We start from the raw sequence: 20,632 nt of genomic DNA on the forward strand, positions 1-20,632 counted from the left end.
AGATATGAAACGTTTTAAAGGTTTTTTAAACGGCGACTTGTCTTTTGACCTGAAATAAAAGAAATGATAAATTGGCAGGCCGAGCTGCGTCCAGGCAGCAGCCCAGAACCTCACAGGCACGGTAGGTTGTGAGGCGAGCACCAGAAACCATTCATCACCAGATTAAAGCGCGCCCGCGTCTTCGGCCCGATTTTTGGAAACATTTGATTCCATGAAACCATTTGCTGCAAAGTTGAAAAAGAAACTGCAAAGAAAAAGAGGAAAGTGCACTTATGAAACCCTAAAATGCCTCCATTAAATGAGCTCTGCCGCTTCGGATTATGCAATCTGATACTGGCCACACCGCCTGATAAAGAAAAGAAGAAGAAGAAAAAAAAAAAAAAGGAATTACTGTGAAAATGCGAGTGTCAGGACCATGGACAGCGACCAAACACACAAACAAAAGGCTTCTTTGTCCAAGGCCTCCGCTTCATGTCAGTGTTTCAAATTATACACTGGGTCTCAACTGTCAAAAAATGGCAAACGGCTGCAGCGCGACTGAGTGTACAGAACATAAGACAGGATAAACGTCCGCTCTCAGCCAAATATTCATGCAAAACAGGCCTTTTTCCATAGGTTTCAGCCAGGCAATAAAAATGTAAAAAATTTGGGCAGGGGCCCCATCTTTGGCTGAAACCAAGCATGAAGGAGCCCTATGTGTTCTTCCTGTCAGATGAAGGGCTGTTAAAACTTTATCAGGCGAGTGTTAATTGAGAACTAATGGACTGGCAGTTCGGAGCGGTCACAGGGATCCAGTTCACGGCTGAATGACAAACAACCCTGGTGACATTTGGATCATGTCAGGGATTTTTGGAAAATCCACCACGCGACCATAGCCGCACGGGCATGCCAGGCAAAAAAAAAAAAAAAAAAAAGAAGTGGGGGATGAAGGATGCCCGCCATCGTGTCTGGTTCTGCTTTAGACATTCATCCTCTCGGTCTCTGAGGATCATAACTCGTGTTAGAGGCAGGTTTTATGGTTTATGACTGGAAAATAAAATGCTGCGTGTTTCCTGCAGGCGAAGCGATGATTTACAACTATGAATGATAAAGTGAGCGCCCGGCTGACAGTGCGGATGTGTGAGGGCTGCTGAGGATCCAGACATGTCCGACATGTGGATGCGAGTGTGGTCGTATAGCGAGTGTGGTCACCGCACTGTGGTTATATACATTGGAACACGGCGTAGAAGGGAAAAGTTCTGGCTCACTAGCAGGTATCAATACCTGACATCATCATCTCACATAATTAGCACGGTGTCCACATCCTTCTCCAGTGACCATGGATTATTTCATGTGGTCCGCAACTGGAACAGAAACCAAAACCAGTAAATCCAAGAGCCTAAATACCCTCAGGCGCTGCTGTCTGCAGACATGGTTACTCATTTCGACTACTCCTCTCCAAAAAAGCCAATCAGATATGTTTATTGTTATCTTCTGCCTAAATTTGGGCCTGATTATTTAAATACACAGAAAAATGTCTTGATCACCTGGCTCCGAGCTCAGACAGTCCACACTCGAAGGCCAGGACGGGCCTGTCCCGGCCTCCACGCGGCTCTACCACTGATCTAAGACAGGGCCAGGCGGGTGCCAAGAACTCTCTCTGGTGAGGTCGTCAGTCTTACGCCGAAACCGCAGGCGCGCGCCAGGCAGATCAATAATCCCCATCAAGCCTCACCACAAGTCACTCAAACCTCCACGGGCAGGCGAGCGGAGGAGGGCTGAGGGACCTGCTGAGAATCTGATACTCTCTTAGATGCTTTCTTGTCTCCGAGTGGAAGAGATGAGGACTCGTCTTCCACAGCTCTGTCTCCTCGTTTGAACATGATCTCCTGTTATGACATGGTTTCTGTCGACGTCGGCCGGGCTCTGATTAGACACTTCCCTCTCCGGCCTGTTGAACCTCAGCTGTCGCCTGCTCAGTTGGATGGTGTCGATGTCACGTGCGGGTCATTACCCAACGACAGGACCGACAGCAGATGGTGATTGGAGGGTTTAAACTTACTTTAAAGAGCTGCACGTCTGTTTACTTCCTGTCTGCTCTGCAGCGACGTCACCTCAGACTCAAACATTAGTGATCAAACTGCTTCATTCCCTTTTCACTGTGAGCTTTAACTTTGTTTTTGTGGGCCTGCATTCACATTCACTCAAGTGCTGAACTGAAGAAATACATGTACTTCACTTAAGTATTTCCATTTTCTGCTACTTGCTCACTTTACTTCCACTCCACAGATCTTTAGAGCCACTACATTTATTTGATAACATCTGTTACTAGTATCAGAGCCAAAGGAGTGCATTTTTAAATCAATTTAATTAAAAGTTTTAATTTAATTTAATTTCAAAACCCCACTGATTGAAAAAAATGCACAAAATGATATCAAATAATCAATCAAGCCAGTAATCAGTCTTAAAATTGAATATCAGATATTTTAAGTATTTTATCGGTTGACTTTTACCAAAGTCATATTTTAAGACAACATCTTTAGTTTTACTCAAGTCAGCTATGACTTAATAATTTTTACTTTTCCTAGTTTTTAGTGTTTTTTCCAAACGATTGACGGGACTAACAATGTCTTGACCGAACGGTGCGGGTCCGACCAAACATCGCTCATCAGATTGCAACGACACAGTGAAAATTAAATCGAGGGACAAACAACATTCTGTTATTCTCTGCTGTGTTTTCAATTTGTGTCTATGATGTGTTTTAGTGTTTCTTTATGCATCTCCCATAGACTTCAATATGTCTGGCACCAAAGCAATGGTGATGTGGTGACTCTTTCGTCTTTTATAGGTTCAGTGAGCATAACCAAGAAGTAAACTCAGAGAGCTAGAAACAAAATGTTTGCGTTAATGTCCAGCAAGCAATTCTCATTGGACTAAAGAGGCGCCATCTTTGTTCACTGTCTAGTTTGTCTATATAAATCTATAAATCTATGTTCCAAGCACTGAGTGTGAAAAAGCACAATAGCACCCAAACGTTAGCAAGAGTCTGAAAATAAGGTGAGTGCATCACTACGACACAATGTGGACAAAGCTAAAAGCTCTAAATAACAGCTTGTAGCAATCTATAATAAAAAACACTATATATTGACTCTCTGCTCTCATGTATTAAAGAGCTCATGTTATGCTTATTTTCAGGTTCATACTTTTGTTTGGGGGTCCCAGTAGAATATGTTTATATACTTTAATTTTCAAAAAGCACTTTATTTTTCTCTTACGGTGCATCACCGCAGCCTCCCTGTTCACACTGTGTCTTTAACGCTCCGTTTTAGCTACAGAGTGAGACATCTCGCCTCTGTTCAATCTTTGGTGCACATGCGCATCTCTTAACAGGCAGGATGTGGCCAATCAGAGGCAGAGTAGGGCGGGTCATGCAGAACAAGGTAGTGTGATCTAAAATAACGCATCTAAAGTTGTTTGCTGACTGACTGGAGTGCGTATACTTCACAATATCTATATAAAAATACATGTTTATATCACACCTGTTACATGGTGATGTACGTAAGCTACCGTTTCAGGCAGTGCAGTGTTTTCTGTGGAAGAGAGTCGCTCCCTCTGGTGTGGAAACTCACTTCACAGAACTTCTACATGCACAAAAAACGCTACATTACACGATAAAGAAAAGGGCAAAAACCCAAAAAGCATAATATGACCTCTTCAACATTACATTCAACTCACAAAGCTACTTGATCCAAAAGGAACACAGGAGGTATTTTAACAAAACTTACTGCTCTTCCTGAGGGTATTTCCTCAGTTCTCAAAGAATACTTTAAGTTTGGTTCATGTTGTACAAATTGAGGACATATATTTCTGGCCACCATCTTTGTTTGGATAACGGCAAAAAAAAATCAGGCGTATGAGATTACACACCGAATGAAGCCCATTTTTCAGCGGCTATCGCAGCTAAAGGACCTGGATACAAGGTTTTCTGCTAAATATAACAGGACAGCATGAGTTAAAAGCAAAACCTCGCCTCGGGCTGAAACATGTGTGTCCGTCTCATGGGTACAATATCTAAGGTAAGCAGCAGCTAAAGGAACACTGAGGTCTGCATGGTAGTATTTCTTAAACTATGGGCCTGGCCCTTAATTGGATCACAGGTCTGTTTCTGGTGGGTCCTCACACGTCAAACGCACCAGTTTGTTTTAATCAGCTCAGGTCTCAAAGCAAGACTCAATTTAGACAATTTATGCCTGAGCTGAGAAGGTTTACTAACCCTGGCTGCAGAAGTGCGCTGTGTGTGTGTGTGTGTGTGTGTCCCTGTCAGCCTATACGGACTCTCTACGCTATGGTGGCCAAGCCAAGGCCAGCGACTGGTAGATCCACTGGGAGTGTAATAACAGATTAATGTGGCGTGCCAGGCCCCATGACCAGACGTGTTTGACGTTAATGCTCCACTGTATATTATCCAGCTTGCAGAAATGTTGGATGTGAGCGATGGGATCCAAGGACAGGGATGTTTAGGTACTAATTACCAAACAGCAAGGCACAAGTCTCGCTCCATATTTCCTTACTCCTGTGGAAACACTAGGCAGGCTCCATTTATTTTCTTTGACTGTTGTTTCTGGCAAGGCCGCGTCTCAGTAAACACCACTCGCCCACCATTGTAAATCCGACAGGCGCAGATCTTTCAAGTTAGACTCCTTTGAGGAAAAATGGAGACAGATCGGATGGCGGCGCTCGGGTTTTCCGTCTTAATGAGAGAGTGGAGAAGAGGGATGGCGTTTGATCCCTGGCATGGAAGCCTCTATTTAAGCCTGTCAACGGTCATCACTCTCTCTCCGCTCTCTCTCTCTCTCTCCTTCTTTCTCTCTTGTAAGAGATGGAGAAAGAGAGACCTGCACCACTGGATTTGATCAACTCAGTCAGGCACACTTAACCCTTTTCAGGACCGGGATCGGAGGCTCAAAAAACCAAGCGCCTTCTCCGCCACCCCTTCGCCTTCACGTAGCATTGTTGATTGATCACCTCGCTCGAGAAAGAAAAGAAAAGGCAGACGCAGATCTGTGAAAATATTATTTTATTTGTAGAGCTTCGCAATGAGCATGGCTCTCAGTCATCATGCTCCAATTTCATATCATATGTTTGTCCAAACCACACAAGAGCCTTATGGTTCTTCGAGGAAGTCTCGCTATAGTTGCAGCCTGACAACAAGCCAAAGACGATAAGCCCCAAGACGAATTTCCATCCTCCTCTTCGCGGACAATGAAACTTTTGAACTTGAACTTTAGGCTTGCGGATGTTGAGAGACTCCTCGTGGCGGAGGAAATGTCTCTTTGATGAAGGAGGCTGGAGGGCAGGGCTCCTGACCATTGTGGACCTGGCCTGGAAGACGCTTTTCATCGCAGCACTAATGGCTCTGCCTAATCAGGCCTGATTGGGGCTGCTGAATAAATACTCTCTCCATTCATAATATCATGTGTAACTCAAGACAAAATCAATACCTGGACTGGACGCTAATAGCCAGAGGCAGAACAAATGTCTCGGCTCTGGATGCAATACACTTTTCAGAACGCGTCTGCGGGTGACATTGGCGTGGATTTCGTTTTTTGATTCTACTCAATAAAGGCACGTGAAGATTTTTTCCTATATTATAGGTGCAATATGTAAGAGGGTGGCGGTGCTGCTGACTGCAGATGCTGTTAGCTAGTTAGCTCAGTTAGCCGTGCAGCTAGTGGCCTGTTAACTTTAGTAGATATCTCCACAACAAAATACAAACTCGTTTTTGTTATAAAGTCAAAACTGCTGTTTCGTCACATTCTGTTGATAAGTGAGGTAAATTTTTTGGATGTTTAAAGAAATTTTATAGAATAGATAGATTTTAAATGTTGGAACTCCAAACAGATTCAGGCGCACAAACAATTCGGACACGGGCTTTGTTTCTAAGCTATCGATGCCCCTCGCCAGGAAAAAAAAAAATGTTCATCATCGATCGCGTTTTCATTTAAAAATCAATCTCTACACAAATCAATCGTTCGGAAGCCGTGAGTGAATTTCAAGATGCGTTTAAGCTCAAGGAAACAAAAACAACAACAGCAACAACTACAAGAAATGAATGACAATCAAAAAAAAAGAAAAAAAAAATGAATCAACAGTCATATTCAGTCAAAACAATTAGCATCCATCATCAATCACAGATGAATCAAGGTGTCTCCCCAGGAGCCAAAGCTTGATCATAAACACTGGAGCCGGACCAGACTTCTGTGGGCTTAAGAATAAATAAAGTGAACGAGCCTGACATCAGCAGCTAGTAAAATGTTTGGCTGTTGCGGGCCGGCGGAGAACGTATGAAAGAGAGCTTTGTGTGATGAGGAATAAATACAGACAGACACAATCATGTTTAAGTTTCACAGCGGCAGAAGAAGAAGAAGAAAAAAAAAAATCTGAATGTAGTTTTTTTTTTCTAAAAACCTGTGAATTCAGTTAAAATGTGCTTGATTTATCGGCCCGCTCCACTTCTCCTCAGCCGTGTCTGTTTCTGTAATTGCGACACCGCGTACACGATGTGCCGAATCTCTGAAATCCGTCACATCTGGAGCTGTGAAGCAGCGTGGACCTAACACACACACACAGAGACATCTGAAACATCTGACCTCTTCACTACGACTGACAAAAAACTTCTGGTTTCTTTAAAAAAAGAAAAAAAAGGACAGTCACATGTATTCTTTAAAAGTTATGTGGGTTTTTTGTTTTTTTGTGTGTTACTGGTTTATTTTGTTTGAGCTCGGGGTCGGTTTGGAGAGTTTACTTGGCCAGTCTCCTCGCCACGTCTTTGTAGGCCGTCTCGATCTCGGCGTCGGCGGCGCAGGTGTTGGTGAACTCGTCGCGGGTGTAGGCGTTCTTCAGGTACCGCCACACGCCCGTCATGTCTGAGGGGATGTCGTAGTTGCGGTACTTCTTAGCGACAACCTGGGAAGAGAAAAGGCAGAGCCGTGACGTCGACGTGAGCTGAAGGAACAAACTCGATTTATCCTGTCAGACGCTTCAAATCCACCCTCGATGGATCAAACATTCAGTGCGTCCCGGGGGGGAGTTTGATACGGGCTGTTGGAGTTTACATTTTTGAAGCCTGATTTCACTCGATTTGCTGCAGTTACTGCTTGTTTTTTGGTTAAAGGTGCACTTTGTGGTTTTAGGAAAGGAAACAGAGAAAATCCTTCACCGCTTGATTTTCATGACCGAATAAAAACCGAATTAACAAAATGTGCAAACACAATTTCATCCTGTTTTTCTTTGTGCGACCCTTCTGAAGCCTCCTCTCTAACTTGAAACACTGTTCTAAGAACATTATCTCCATCGTGGACTGTTTTTTTGACATGGAAATACATCAAATAAGCATTTTAGAGTTTGTATCATGACCTTATTAATATCATAAACAATAACTTTATGAGTTTTTTGTCTTTCTTTTTGTCAACTTTAATAAAATAACGTAAGAATAAATGACTTTCAACAACCACTGCAGCATCGGAACAACCATTTATTTATTTATTTATTTATTTATTTATGGATGTCACTGTAGCTGCTAAGCTAAAAGTGTTAGCACGTAGCCCATCTGAAGTGAGTGCACAAGCTAAACAACCCATCGAGGGTGTAAATTACATCTTTTCAAATCAATGTGGGCTCTCAGGGGCTTCTGGAGACTTCGATCATGCCAAACGAGCTGTATTGAGACATTTAAGATTTTCTTTTTCAGGTGTTATTTTGCATTTTATAACAAGTCCCCGCAACTCTGTTTTGCTGTGAAGCTCCAGAAGTGTTTTGTGGACGACGAAACTTCCCCCGACTCTCCATCAGCGCGAGGTTCAGGAGATAAACACTGGATGTTTCACTTTTGGCTGAACTTTTTCTTCGGACGTTGCTGAATATTCCCCTCTTTACCTTGACTATGTGCAGTTTCGGCAGCAGGTTGCAGTCTGCCAGGGTGAGCTCGTTTCCGTCGAGGAAGCATCGGCTGGAGCCCTTCTCCTCCTCCATGCTGTCGGCGTCGATCTCATCCGGCAGGGGGCTGTTCAGGTAGTCGTCCAGCTTCTTCAGGGCCCGGGTCAGACCCTTCTCTAGAACTGAACACACGAGGCATATATGGATGTTAAGTGTGGTGACAGGGTGTGAGGGGAAAACCTCACTAGGTGGCAGCACAGCAGAACATACAGAGCCACGGTGAAACTCAATCACTGGACTCTGCTACGACCTAGTGGAGGAACATAATAATGCCTCTCACACACTTTATTCAGCTTGTCCTGTTGTGTGTGTGTGTGTGTGTGTGTGTGAGTGTGTGAGAGTTTAAATGGCACAAAATGAGCGGCCCACCGGCGTTGGCCTCTGGTTTGGTGTTCTTGATGTAGGCTGAGAACTTGGCGAAGATGTCATTTCCAGCTGTGTTCGACTCTCTCTGCTTGGCGGCCAGTTTGGGATACCTGAGCAGACGGAGGGGGAGGTGGTGGGAGGGGAGGGGAGGGACAGACGGAGGCAGGAGACGCAAGTCAGACCCAAACATCTGGATAGCATTAACACCTGGACTGGAGCTCAGCTCAGACTGAGAGCATGTTACACACTCACACCGAGTTGGCCACCCGCCCCTCCAGCTCTCTCACACTAAGGTCCATTTAAAACGTTACCAAAAAAAAAAAAAAAAACTTTGCAGGTAATAAAAGAAAGATTTAGTTAATCTGACGGTTTTTCTCTGCGACCGCTCGCACACCGGGTCTGATTTTTTTTCAGGTTTTTTAAGGTCATAACAATAACAAAAAAACAATAAACCCGTCTTGATTTTTTTTTTCCTAAAGTTACACTGCAGCACACACGGTTCAGGTTTTTTGTTTTCACGTATCAAATCTGAGACACACACACACACACGTACGTTCTCATTCACAAAAGATTTACAGCAGCCATAAAGAACAAACAGTTATATCAGTTCACATCAGTCGTCTAATAGCACATGTTTACTTTTATTGGACTTAAATGTTTCCTGCCCTTTCAACAGCGCTCCCGAAGTGAAATAAATCCAGCACGTGTGTGTGTGTGTGTGTGTGTGTGTAGCCGGCGATATAATCTGATACTGTAAACTACGTGTTGTGAAACCTTCCAGTCGAGTTACTTTGGAGGGCTGAGCGTTTCCTCCAGGAACTCCTCGATCTTGTTGATATCGGTCTTGACCTCTCCGTTGAAGGTCAGGAACGGAGGGTGCGTCCCCGGGGCCAGGTTGTGCAGGTCTGCCGGCTTTCTGTAGAGGAAGCAGCGTGTGAAAAATAAGGAAGCGGTAAGTGCATAAGTGTGTTTGTGCGCCGGCGGCTTCCTGCGTCCTCACCTTTTGAGGTCGACGGTGGTGACGTTGAACACCACGCCTTTGAGCCAGAGGATCATGAAGAGACGCTGGGAGAAGGGACAGTTGCCGATGCTTTCTCCATCGTTGCCCGCCTGCAAGAAAACAGAAAACAAGTCAGAGCGGTGAAATGTGACGTGTAGAGGAAGTATAGAAACATGCACATTCAGTGGATGGACAGCAACACCAGCTATGTGGTGAAAGAAATGATCACAGATTTGTTTTTTGACATTAGTAGAGCTGCAAGGTGATTTATCGACTAGTGAATCAAGAGCAACTTTAGTGTGAGAATTTGCAGCTTTTCTTTGTCTCATCTTGTAGTAAATGATTCTCATTAGATTTGTGACTGGTCGCTGGACAAAAAAAGGACATTGTAGAAACTGTGATAGACATTTCTCACTGTTTGATGGTTTATCGACCGAACCATTAACTGAAAAAAGTTCTTAAAGTGAGACGAGGCGTCAAAGTCACGTCCTGTGGACTGTCGCAGGAAATCAAACCTGAGTCCTTCACTAAGAAATCAACAGTCCAGCAGAATTAAACATCTTAATCAAATCGTTTACGGGCTTGTACAGGCGGCGTTACAATCTGCTCACATACGGACGATAAAAAAGTGATTAAAACACTCTACAAACTGTTACATAAAGACGATTTAAGCACAAATTCGAGGTACTTGCACTGTACTTGATTATTTCCATTATCGGCTACTTCATTCTTTAGCTCTGATGGTCAACATTGAACTCTTAACTAACTTTAGTGACAAGTTTCTGTTGCAAGATTTTATATAATTAGACGTATTGAGGTAGCTGGTATTTAGGAGTGAACACATAAGAGGACTGTTGAGCCTTGATGGAGGTATGAACTCTAGTGAGCGCCATTCTAGTTTCATCTGCACTCTGATAAAACAAAAAAAAACAAAAAAAAATATTAAAGAATGCTGAATATCAGATCTGATAATCGGCATTATATAGAATAAAGTAAATCCATACATGCACGTAAATCTATGTGTCATTTTACTTTTACTCACACTTTTTAAACCTAAGTACATTTAATATCAGATGCTTAAAGTTTGAAGTTATTCTTTGACCAAAACAATAATTTAACACGATATCTTCGTCACATCATCTAAACAAAAATATCCACACGTGCAGCTTCACAAACCTACAAAGAGAGACTTTGGTTTAACAAGCCGTCTTCCTCTCTGTAATCCCTCAGATACCTCGTCATGGAGGTCAGACTACAGGTTGTGCTCCCGCCCCGTTACTAGGGAAGATTAAATGTCTTGCTCGAGGACACGGGGATCTTGAACTCGAACCTTCACACGGAGGGACGTTCCCCCCTTTTCTTGCTACGCCGGCTCTCTGCGGTTGGGAAAATTTGTGGTCACAAGGTCGTCTCTCGGACAGCCTGCCAACCTTGCTTTCTATAAATTAAATACTTGTTGGATTTAGCCGACTGTTATCTTTGACTTTTATGTGACCGGTGAGAAGCGTCAGGAGTTGTATAAATGTAAACACTACGCAAACTCACATAAACACGTCAGCCCTTAAATCCCCTGATAGAAACGCACGATAAGGACAGAGCCAAAGCAAAAGTACAGACAGGACGCAGATTAAAGCAGCACAGTCTGCAGAGCTTCGTGCCTTACAGCTTAAACTGCTCCAGAGTTTCGATTTCAACTAAATTTGTTCGCTGAGGATGAAACATGAAAGTCGCCCGATAACTAGAAGCTGCGAGTGTGTCCTCCCTGCAGCCACTCATCACTTCCTCTCCATCATATTCTCGTGTGAGCTCGTGTGTCGGCATGTATGGACGCACGGAAGAGCATCAGCAGTGACACCTGAGCCACCGGCCCAGCTGAATTATACATAGTGATTCCATCAGCTGGTTCACTGGCAAACAGAGCACAGAGGCACACACACACACACACACACACACACACACACACTCACAGAGGTCCACAACACAGCAAAAATGAGTGCAATGACCTCAGGGTCAGCAGGGTGAGCAGAGATTTGACAGTAGAGATAGTTCCCTCCATTTATTACATAAGAATCTGCAAATTAAACTCAATTTAATAAAGAACAAGTGTTTTATTTCAATTACAGCATGTGCAATTTTTCTACCACAATCATCAAGACGGCTAATATCACAAATAATGTTCAATAATTTTACTTGGCTGCAGCTGCAGCGATCACCTCACTGATAAAAGACTCTACACTGAAGTGAAAAACATTCAGGACGTGTGCCCGGCAGCGCGGCGCTGCTCCTAGCAAAGACCAGAAAACAGAGCTGTCAGTCTAAAAAGTAGCTGAGCCAACTGTATGTTCGCCAGCCATTGATGCTCAGAGCTGTCATGCTGCCGGAGCGCATGTGACGCTTCTGTCTGTTGCATTGTTACGGCTGGGCTCAGCCGCACGGCGGTAACACAATACACAGCCAGCTGATAATGGCCAATCAACATCTAGAACATAGGAGGACAAAAGCTGTCACACAGAACCACGGCCTGTCGGCACAAGGAACGTGATGGAGCTGCTGAGTGATCTGGGGGGGGAGAGTCCGATGTTAGCTCACATGAGCCGTCACATATATCTATACTGTGCTACAGCTCGTGTCAGGTGTTCTGTCTTATTACACGTTTAGATGAGAATAAATGACAATGTTTCATTACCAAGGCAGTGCAAACAAGACAAGACTCGTGTTTCTAGGTTTATATATCATTATTATATTGTTATCATGATATGAGACTATATATTGTCTTAGATTTTGGGTTTTGTTACATCATATAGCACAAGTGTTGCCTTTTCTCGGCTTTAACTGGCTGCATTACATCAACATTCCTATTGATTCATTATCAGAAGTCTCATTGTGTTAATATGTAATTGAATATTGTCACAATATCGATATTGAGTCCTAGCATTTTAATGGTACTTTTAAATAGTTTTGAGAGAAAATAATCAGATATTTATCTTGTTTTGCAATTGAAAGCCCTAAAATTATAGTACTATGATTTTCAGGCCATATTGTCCAACCTTAGTGAAAATACGATACGATACGATACGATACGACACGATACGATACAAGGCGAGATGAGGCAGGCACATACACAAGGAGTGCTGAGCTGCTGTATTTATACGCGCTGTCATATTGCTTTGCACAAGCAGATATGATACGTTACATTACAAAATGCTATATTATGATACGATCGATATGATACTATACAAGACGATACGATACGATACAATACGATACGTTACGATAAAATATGACAAGATATGAGATGAGACCATACGATACGATGCGATACGTTATGATACGATACACTTCGATAAGAAATGAGATGAGACCATACGATACGATCTATACGATACGATACAATACGATACAATGCAAAGTGGTTGCTTGACAGGAGTATTAAAAGTGTTCGGAGGGTTCAACAGTGAGAGCGAGAAATCGTGGCTTTTATTGTCAAAAAATGGTCAAGCCCGAAAAATGTTGAATCCCATAATTCAACCAATCTTTTTTTATTATCAGAATAAACACCCACATGTTTAGAAGCCTACATCCATGTTCGTCTGACCTTTCCTATAACTAGCGAAGGTTGTCCCGATGACCTCTAGTGCCACAGAAGACACCATATATCAAAGATCTGAATCTGATCATTGGGTTACTGACGTGAACTGATGGAGCCTGTCGTCATGCTGCTACATACATTCCTGCGATGTATTGATCTTCTCAAACAGCTCAGATTCAATCTACAAAATCTACAATAACCCAAATATATTGTGTCGTCATGATATGTTGGACAGGTTAGTGAAGTCTAAAATCTTGTGCAGGGCCGATGCAGCAGGATAGTTCTCTGTCCATCGAGGTCACAGTTCAGATGGCAACAGGAGGGAACAAATATTGGGGCTGCAGAGATAGAAATCAAGAAATATGGAGACTGGATCCGCCCTGAAAACACCTCACATGAAATAGGCAACTTCATGAATGATCGGGCTTGACTCGACCCGACCGAGTGTGAGTGAACTTTCGGTTACCTAGCTGAGCCGTTTCCCTGGAGGTGGACCGGCTAATTGGGTCAGTGCATCTCAGGCAGCGACGAGCCTTTCCACCTGCCTCAGGTAGATTCATCTTGCCTCTAACATTTCCCACCGGGCCTCGAGTGCATGTAGTCGTGTGGAACAAAACAACACCGCTGTGTCTACTGAAGGTGGCACTTCCAACGGGGCACTCTGATCATTCTCGCTCTATCTGCCGGTGTTTATCTGGAGGTATCTTTTGATCGGTGCACTAAAATAATGCCACGAGGAATATAAAAGAGCAGACTGAATGGACTCAACCCACAAAAATCGAAAATTAGCATCTCAGTTCAACAACACAGTGCAGTTCTTTCTTTAAAACAGTCTGCTTTTAATGGGCTAATGGTACCTCAGCAGCTTCCCACCATCAACAGGCAGCTTCAGTATCGCTGTCACAACAATCCCGGGTCAGCATAGAGAGCAGTGTGCCGGTGCAACTCTACCTCTGCTATTGAGTTACATGAGCTCCATGAGCGGTGCAACGCTGAAAATCCCTCTCATCTAACTAAAATATTGCAACCACAGCTAAGTCTCTGTCTTACCTTGACAAAAAGTTCGATATCAGGGTCTCTGTCTTGACCGTTAGTGGACATGATGCCTTGTTCTGGCTGTCACCTTGATTTTTTAGGCGCTTTGTTATAAGCTAAAGTCCTTTTTTCTCTTATCCTTGGAGGGTCTACATCCTCCAGAAAAACAGGCGAGGAAAAACAGAGGTTATCCTTGATCCCTCGCAATTTAGGAAGCTGTTTCCTAGTTTTCCCTGAGTCAAGATCTCCGCCACCCTTTTCCAGGCTTGTTTGTGTCCTGCAGGTGAGGCTGAGAGCCGGTCCAGGTGGCAGGTAAGAGAGAAAAACCCCCGCGCTCTGATTTGGACGCAGATGGAGAGCAGAGCGAGCTCTCACTGACACAAAGTGGAAAACAGGTGTCAGTCTAGTAGACCAGGGGGTGGAGCCCCATCCCTCTCTTCCCACCGCTGCAACCAAACTCCCCTCACACACACACACACACACACACACACACACACACACACACACACACACACACACACACACACACCTCCTCTCTCATCTATGTCATGACTCCTGAACTGGTCACATCACTTTCTTACTCTGCTCTTGTTGCTTCTAGAAGTCAGATCAGGTTGAAGAGGTGTGTTTGTTTTTTTTTTTCCAGAAACTTCCAAAACTATTTAAAAAGATCATCGCTTTTGAGTCGAATCCCAAATGTCACACCTCCAGAATTTGTATGCGGCATTTATATTTAACGCTCACGTGTTTTTCTTTTTTGACTCGCAGGTTATATTTGATCACCAGCAGCAGACCTGCAGAGGATTCCTCGATCAATTATTCATGCTCGGCTTTGGTTTTTTAAGGCAGGAGTTGGCGCTCGTTGACGGAAAAAGGGGGAAGAAAAAAAAAAGGGGGTGTCTATGTAGGGCAACAAAAATAAAAAGCAGGTCTGACTGCAAAAAATCTTCACCAGTAATTGACAGGCACTCATTGTTTTCTTTTCATTTGAATGGGCACAATTCTGACAGATAAAGAAGTTAAAGTTATTTTATAATTTGTGCATTTGAACGTCAGATGAAAGCGTGATAATAGAGAGAGGGATGAAGCGGCTGGAGCAAATTTTTTTAAACGGTTTCTATTTATAGAGCAGCCCCCTCTCCTGGCTGACACACCAACATGCGGCACAAAACCAATTATACTGGGCCAACGCAGCAGTTCATTATCAGCGTTCATGGGACGTTGAGTCGTTTCTAAATGTGTTATTTTAGGTTTTTTTTGGTGGATATTTTTGTTTAAGGCTGCAGTCTCAGTGGGCTTGATGGAAAACAAAACATGATAATGAGCCCGAAGTCTTTTTAGATCTCGTTCATTACTCTTTCAGCTACAATCACATTTGGCCTCAGTCATTCCACATGGGTACGACTGCATTTGCTTGAATTTTAGAGAAGCTCTTCATAGTTTGTAGCATCTTTTATCAGTACAAACCCAAGAAGACACTTAATTCAGTGGATTGTATGATTATTAAAGCAATGAAGTGCAGCGACTAATGATTATTTTCAATGTCAATCAATCTGTAACTTGTTTTTTGGGTCATGTGATCACTGTTTGGACTTTACACTGTGAGAAAATAGTAAAAAGCAAAAAATAGTTGGGTCAAATATATTCCATCGCCAGTAAAGAAAACAGAAATGAATCACATTTCAGAACCTGGAATCAAAGATTATTGATTATGATTGATTTTCAAAATTGCTGGTGATTAAATTAAAGGTAGACCACTTATTGATTAATCTTTTAATCATTGCAGATCCAAAGAAATTCGGACATTTTTGGAGAAACATCAGTACCACTCTCATTTACTGTATGTCCACTTGATCTACGGCAGAGGGTTAGCTTAGCATGAAGGCTAGGAGGGAAACAAGTCCTCGCTTAATAACAGAAAAGTTGCATTTATGCTCATTTTAATCTCTTTTTGCACTTGTGACCAACGTGTTCCTCCTAATATAACTCATATTAACATTAAAGGAAAAGTTCAGCACTTTTAATAATTTGTCACTTTCACCCAACAAATTTGTTTTTACACACTTTTTAGGTGTATTTAACAGATGATTCAAAATTAATTGGCTAGCTTTAGAAGTTGGTGTTAGGTCGGTTTTGTTGCATTTGGATGGTGATGTGTGTGTTTCCCTCTGTTTCTAGTCTTCATGCTAAGCTATGCTAACTGGCTTTTGGCTACCAGACAGCTAGGACAGTCGTATAAATCATCATATCTACGGCTGCATTTGTAAATAGTCGCTCCGAGCATCCGAGTGCACGCTGGCACAAACTGGACCAGAACCACATTCTGAGAGCTACATCCATTCGTGCACGATCAACTACTTTGACCAGCCTCTCTCTCATTGTGTGTCATTTATAAACGCCCCCCAAATTCCCCAAATCTCAAACTACTACTTGGAGGACTTTGAGACAAAAGGAAGCTCAAATCACTGACTTGTCGGGCTAATCATTCACCCCGACATCAAACAGTAACGGACACCTTCTATCTCTCCAGAGCCAAGGTGGAGGGGAGTGTCTGAACTGGAGATAACTTGTGTCGACACACACTCGTTGAACGTGACAACACAACAACCCCGTCGATGGAAGCATTGTCTTGAGTTTGAGGTGTGGGAGGAGCGCCGTCCAAACTTTGGCAGCGACTGCTTCGGCATCTCGTACGGAAGCTGCTATCTGCAATAACACAGCGTGCAATTAAGTAATGATTCCCGGTGAAATTACTTTATTGAGTGGTAGTATTTTCTCCAGCCTTATCGCAGGCAGCGGAGGGGGAGGAGCCACCTCGTTACTCTGCTGCCTGGTTTTATAGCGGTTTGGTTTATGGCGTCCGTTGAAGATTAATCTGTTGGGAAATCCACCCGCAGGCCGGAGAGGAAAGAGGGTGAAGGGGAACGAGGCGACGAGGCCAAGTGTGCTATCACTTCCACGGTGAACTATGGTCCACGTTTATCATAATTGTGATATAATCGCATCATGATACTATATCCGTTCGTGCTTTTGACCTTTTGTGCTACAACTATGAGGCTGAGGTTTGTGATTGAAGTGCAATCCAAAATCACAACACATGGTGGTATTTTACCTTTCTGCAAATCAAGAAAACAGATTTTTACATGTCAAACGTCATTAAAATACTGACGGCGGTGAAACAGCTTCCAAGCCAGAGACCACTGTTCAAGACAATGTTGCAACATTTGTAAGCGTCACTCTACTGGATATTTTTAACGTCTCGGGAGAATGAAACGAAACCGGATATATTTGAGGAGATGACGGTGCATTTTCCAAAAGTTTTTGTGCTGACGAAACTGTATATTTTGACAAGAGGTCAGGACATTTTTCTGCTGAGTTCGTTGTGACAAAACTGGATACTTTGATGAGATGTCAGGACATTTTCTGCTCATATAGGTTGCGACTAAACCAAATATTTCTGTTGAAACCTCGGACGTCTCCAGCTTTGTTTGTGCCGACGTAACACGGTATTTTAAGCCGAAACATGATCTTTTCTTCACCCTAACCAAGTGTAAACTTAACCAGATGGTAATCACAGGTCGCAAATTAGTAGCATTCCTACATTTCTACTGGTGACTGGGTTGATAAATCAGCTGCAAGGACAAATATATCCTAAACCAGAGGAAGAACGCTTCTGTATGACTTGATAAAACATAATATCCCCATTAAGTGTTGGAGTGTTGCAGCTTTGTCTGGATCATTTTAAAGAAATCCGAGTCAGAGCTGCGTTGACTGCACTTCTATCTGACTGCGGATTTAGGGTTATATAATATGAAGACATGACAATTAGAATATTTCGTACAAACTACCGCTGTCACTGTCACTCCCTGTTAAAAGGCCCTTGTTGTCCTCAAACAGAGCTCGTTCAGTCCTCCATCCCCCCCTCCGCCTCCTCCGACTCTCAATCTCTGTTGCCCAATCAGCAAAGTGACCCCTGCCTGCACTGATAGTAGCCTCCACCTCGCACACAGCGGCTCTATCAGAGACGCAGCGAAAAACACACAGCTAGATTTGCTCAAGCGTGGAGTTCACCCCTGGTTTCTATGGCCGTACAGTAAACAGGTTAATTATTACATCAGGCTGCCTCCGGGTTCGAAGGCGCTGACAGAGAGAGAGAGATTTAACTCACTCAGATCAACACTCTGCTATTGATTTCCATCAGTTTCTGATCACTGACGTCAAAAAGTTACATTTAAATAACATTTATTCATTCTCAGGCTTTAAATACGAGGATGAGAGTTATATTTCTGACCTACAAAGGACCTGCATGTCTTGATTGTGTGGAGTGGCGGGGAAATACCCCGAGCATGTCATCCGGAGCTTCCTGTATTGTTTTATGTGATTATTATCTTATCATAAGAGCTGTCATTAGTCATGTTTTTTGGCACACCAACATCAACATCCATAAAAGACGGATTAATGGTTCACTTCAGGAGGGTGTTCCTCAGTATACGAGCCTAATCTGTGATAGGCAGGATGTTGTAGTGCTGCTGTTCAGCGGCTGAAATGAATTTTTAAACCCCCAAAATGCAGAATATTGAGTTGGTTGACTCTTATTTAAGGAGGTTTAAGGTCTGTGCTGTGCAGTGTTGGTGTTCCCATGATGAGTAACCAACAGTAAAGACACAAAATGTCTTCAAGAGGCCTTTTGGCAAACTGCAAAGTGAAAGTATTACCTGATATGTGAGCCTTCTGTCTTACCTTGACGAAGAGGGCCACGTCGGGCTCGTTGGGGTCGTCCGGCGCAGCGCTGCTCTCATCCAGAGTCACACTCTCCAGAGTTTTCAGGGTGTAGTCGACGGTCTCCTCCTGCTCGGTGCCGGTGTCGTGGTGGGTGTATGCCATCAGCATCCCGTCCTCTGCGTTATCCTCCTCCCGGGTCCTCGGCGGGTCGTCGCCCGGGTCTCCGTGGGAAGCGGAGGATGAAGAGGAGGACGATGAGCGCCTGGATCCGCCGTGCGCCTCGCCGTTCACCTCCACCTCCTCCACCGCCGGCTCCGGCTCCACTTCTGCCTTTTCCTCCACCACTTCTTCTGCCTTCACCTCCTCCTCTACCTTCACCTCCTCCTTCTCTGCTTTCGCCTCCTCCTCCTCGTCGCTGGATGAAGAGGAGGACGAGGAGCTGTGTCTGTCCCCGTCCCTGGTGTCCATGTAGTCCGGCGAGCTGCGCTCTCCCTCGGCAGGGGCGTGGACCTGCGCCTCGCTGACCAGCTGCTCCTTGGCCTCCTCACCTGCGCTCTCACCTTTGGGCTCTTTGTCGGGGCTGTCAGCTCCATCACTGCGCTCTTCGTGCTCCGCTGTGTCGCTGGTGTTGTCCATGTCTGCTGGTTGTTGGTGAGCTGAGGTTTAAAGTGGAGGAGGAGAGCTGGAGTGGTCAAAGTGGCGCACGGTGCGCCTGCCTCTGACTGACTGGCTGACTGGTTGGCTGGCTGGCTGGTTGGCTGAGCGGCTGTCTGGGCAAATTCCAGCGATAACTCATAAAAGACCTTTGATCCTTCAAGTTAACAAGTGATTCATGCAGGAGCTGAGACCTGAGCCTTCAAGGACATGCTGGCGTAAAACCTCCCGACAGACACACAGAGCGGTTTCTATTTGATATTTTACATATTATTTGGGACAATTGTGACAGTTTAACTTCATTTCTAAAGTGTTTTCTTTGACTTCTCACTCATAATATTGCATCTTTTACAACTTTTTCAGGACTAGTTTACTTTTTTTTGGACATCAGATTCACTTTGTTTGTTATTTTTGTTAAATATTCACTTTAATTTATGATATTTTGTGTTTCTGAGGGACTGTGCGAAAATGATTTGAGGGGAAGAAGAATATATTCTTTAAAGTTAATAGTTTGCTTATAGTTATTTTACTGTAAATCAACAGTTAAATACTTTAAAAATCATTTATTAGCAATTGTTTATTAAAATACTGTGTAATTCATCCATAATTTATGTATTTATTTATTTGGATGGACAAAACTGATGCTTATAACAAAAACAAATATAGAATTGTTTGATAAATGGTTTATAAAAGTATTTTATTGTGTGTTAACAGTGAAATAACTATTAATTAATGTTGAATTAAGAAAATGTACCATTTATTTAATGATTCTTTTGCTATTAAACCACAGTTTTATATTTCTTTAATTGTATTATCATTATCTTGTATCCACATGTGGTGCTCTGGTCCATCAGACATTAAAGCAACTTTATGTAAAAAATAAACAGCTTTAAATCATTTTGCTGGTTCAGTGTCTTGTTATAGGATGAATGTCGTCTCTGTCTCGGCCTCTCGTCACATGTTCCTGCTCTGTGTGACTCCAGTGAGAGAATCACAGCGTTACACATGTTTACTTCAACACACAAGTTTTAACACATAACACCGTTGTGACGTAATGAGCTCACGTCTGACAGATTGTTACAGACCTGCGTATTGTATTCATGAAAGTGGTGTTGCAAAAATTGCACTAGATGTTTTAAATATTTACTTTAAATTCTGATTTATTTATTTTTTAACGGCATGTACGGAAAATTATTTGAGAGTAAGAAGTTAAATGCATGTATTTTTGTCTATTATTTATTCTTATATAATTTAAAAAATATATATTTATTTTTAATCAATAGGTAGTTAAT

General features: G+C 43.1%; 1 protein-coding gene across 2 annotated transcripts; it reads right to left on the reverse strand.

Annotated features, from left to right (window-relative positions):
* Positions 1 to 5,041: 5,041 nt before the first annotated feature.
* On the reverse strand, positions 5,042 to 19,416 carry clic5b (chloride intracellular channel 5b). Of its 2 annotated transcripts, none has more exons than XM_030405066.1 (6): positions 18,705 to 19,416; positions 9,341 to 9,450; positions 9,131 to 9,256; positions 8,344 to 8,450; positions 7,915 to 8,096; positions 5,042 to 6,945 (listed from the first exon to the last, which is right to left on the reverse strand). In XM_030405066.1, exons 1-6 carry the CDS (start codon positions 19,320 to 19,322, stop codon positions 6,781 to 6,783), a joined length of 1,308 nt encoding a protein of 435 aa, XP_030260926.1. In that variant the 5' UTR covers positions 19,323 to 19,416; the 3' UTR covers positions 5,042 to 6,780. The 2 variants fall into 2 exon arrangements, with proteins under 2 accessions (XP_030260926.1, XP_030260927.1); XM_030405067.1 differs by lacking the exon at positions 18,705 to 19,416 and adding an exon at positions 13,980 to 14,323.
* Positions 19,417 to 20,632: the final 1,216 nt, after the last annotated feature.

The sequence above is a fragment of the Sparus aurata genome, chromosome 22 (genome assembly GCF_900880675.1).
Source record: "Sparus aurata chromosome 22, fSpaAur1.1, whole genome shotgun sequence".
Classification (NCBI taxonomy): Eukaryota; Metazoa; Chordata; class Actinopteri; order Spariformes; family Sparidae; genus Sparus; species Sparus aurata.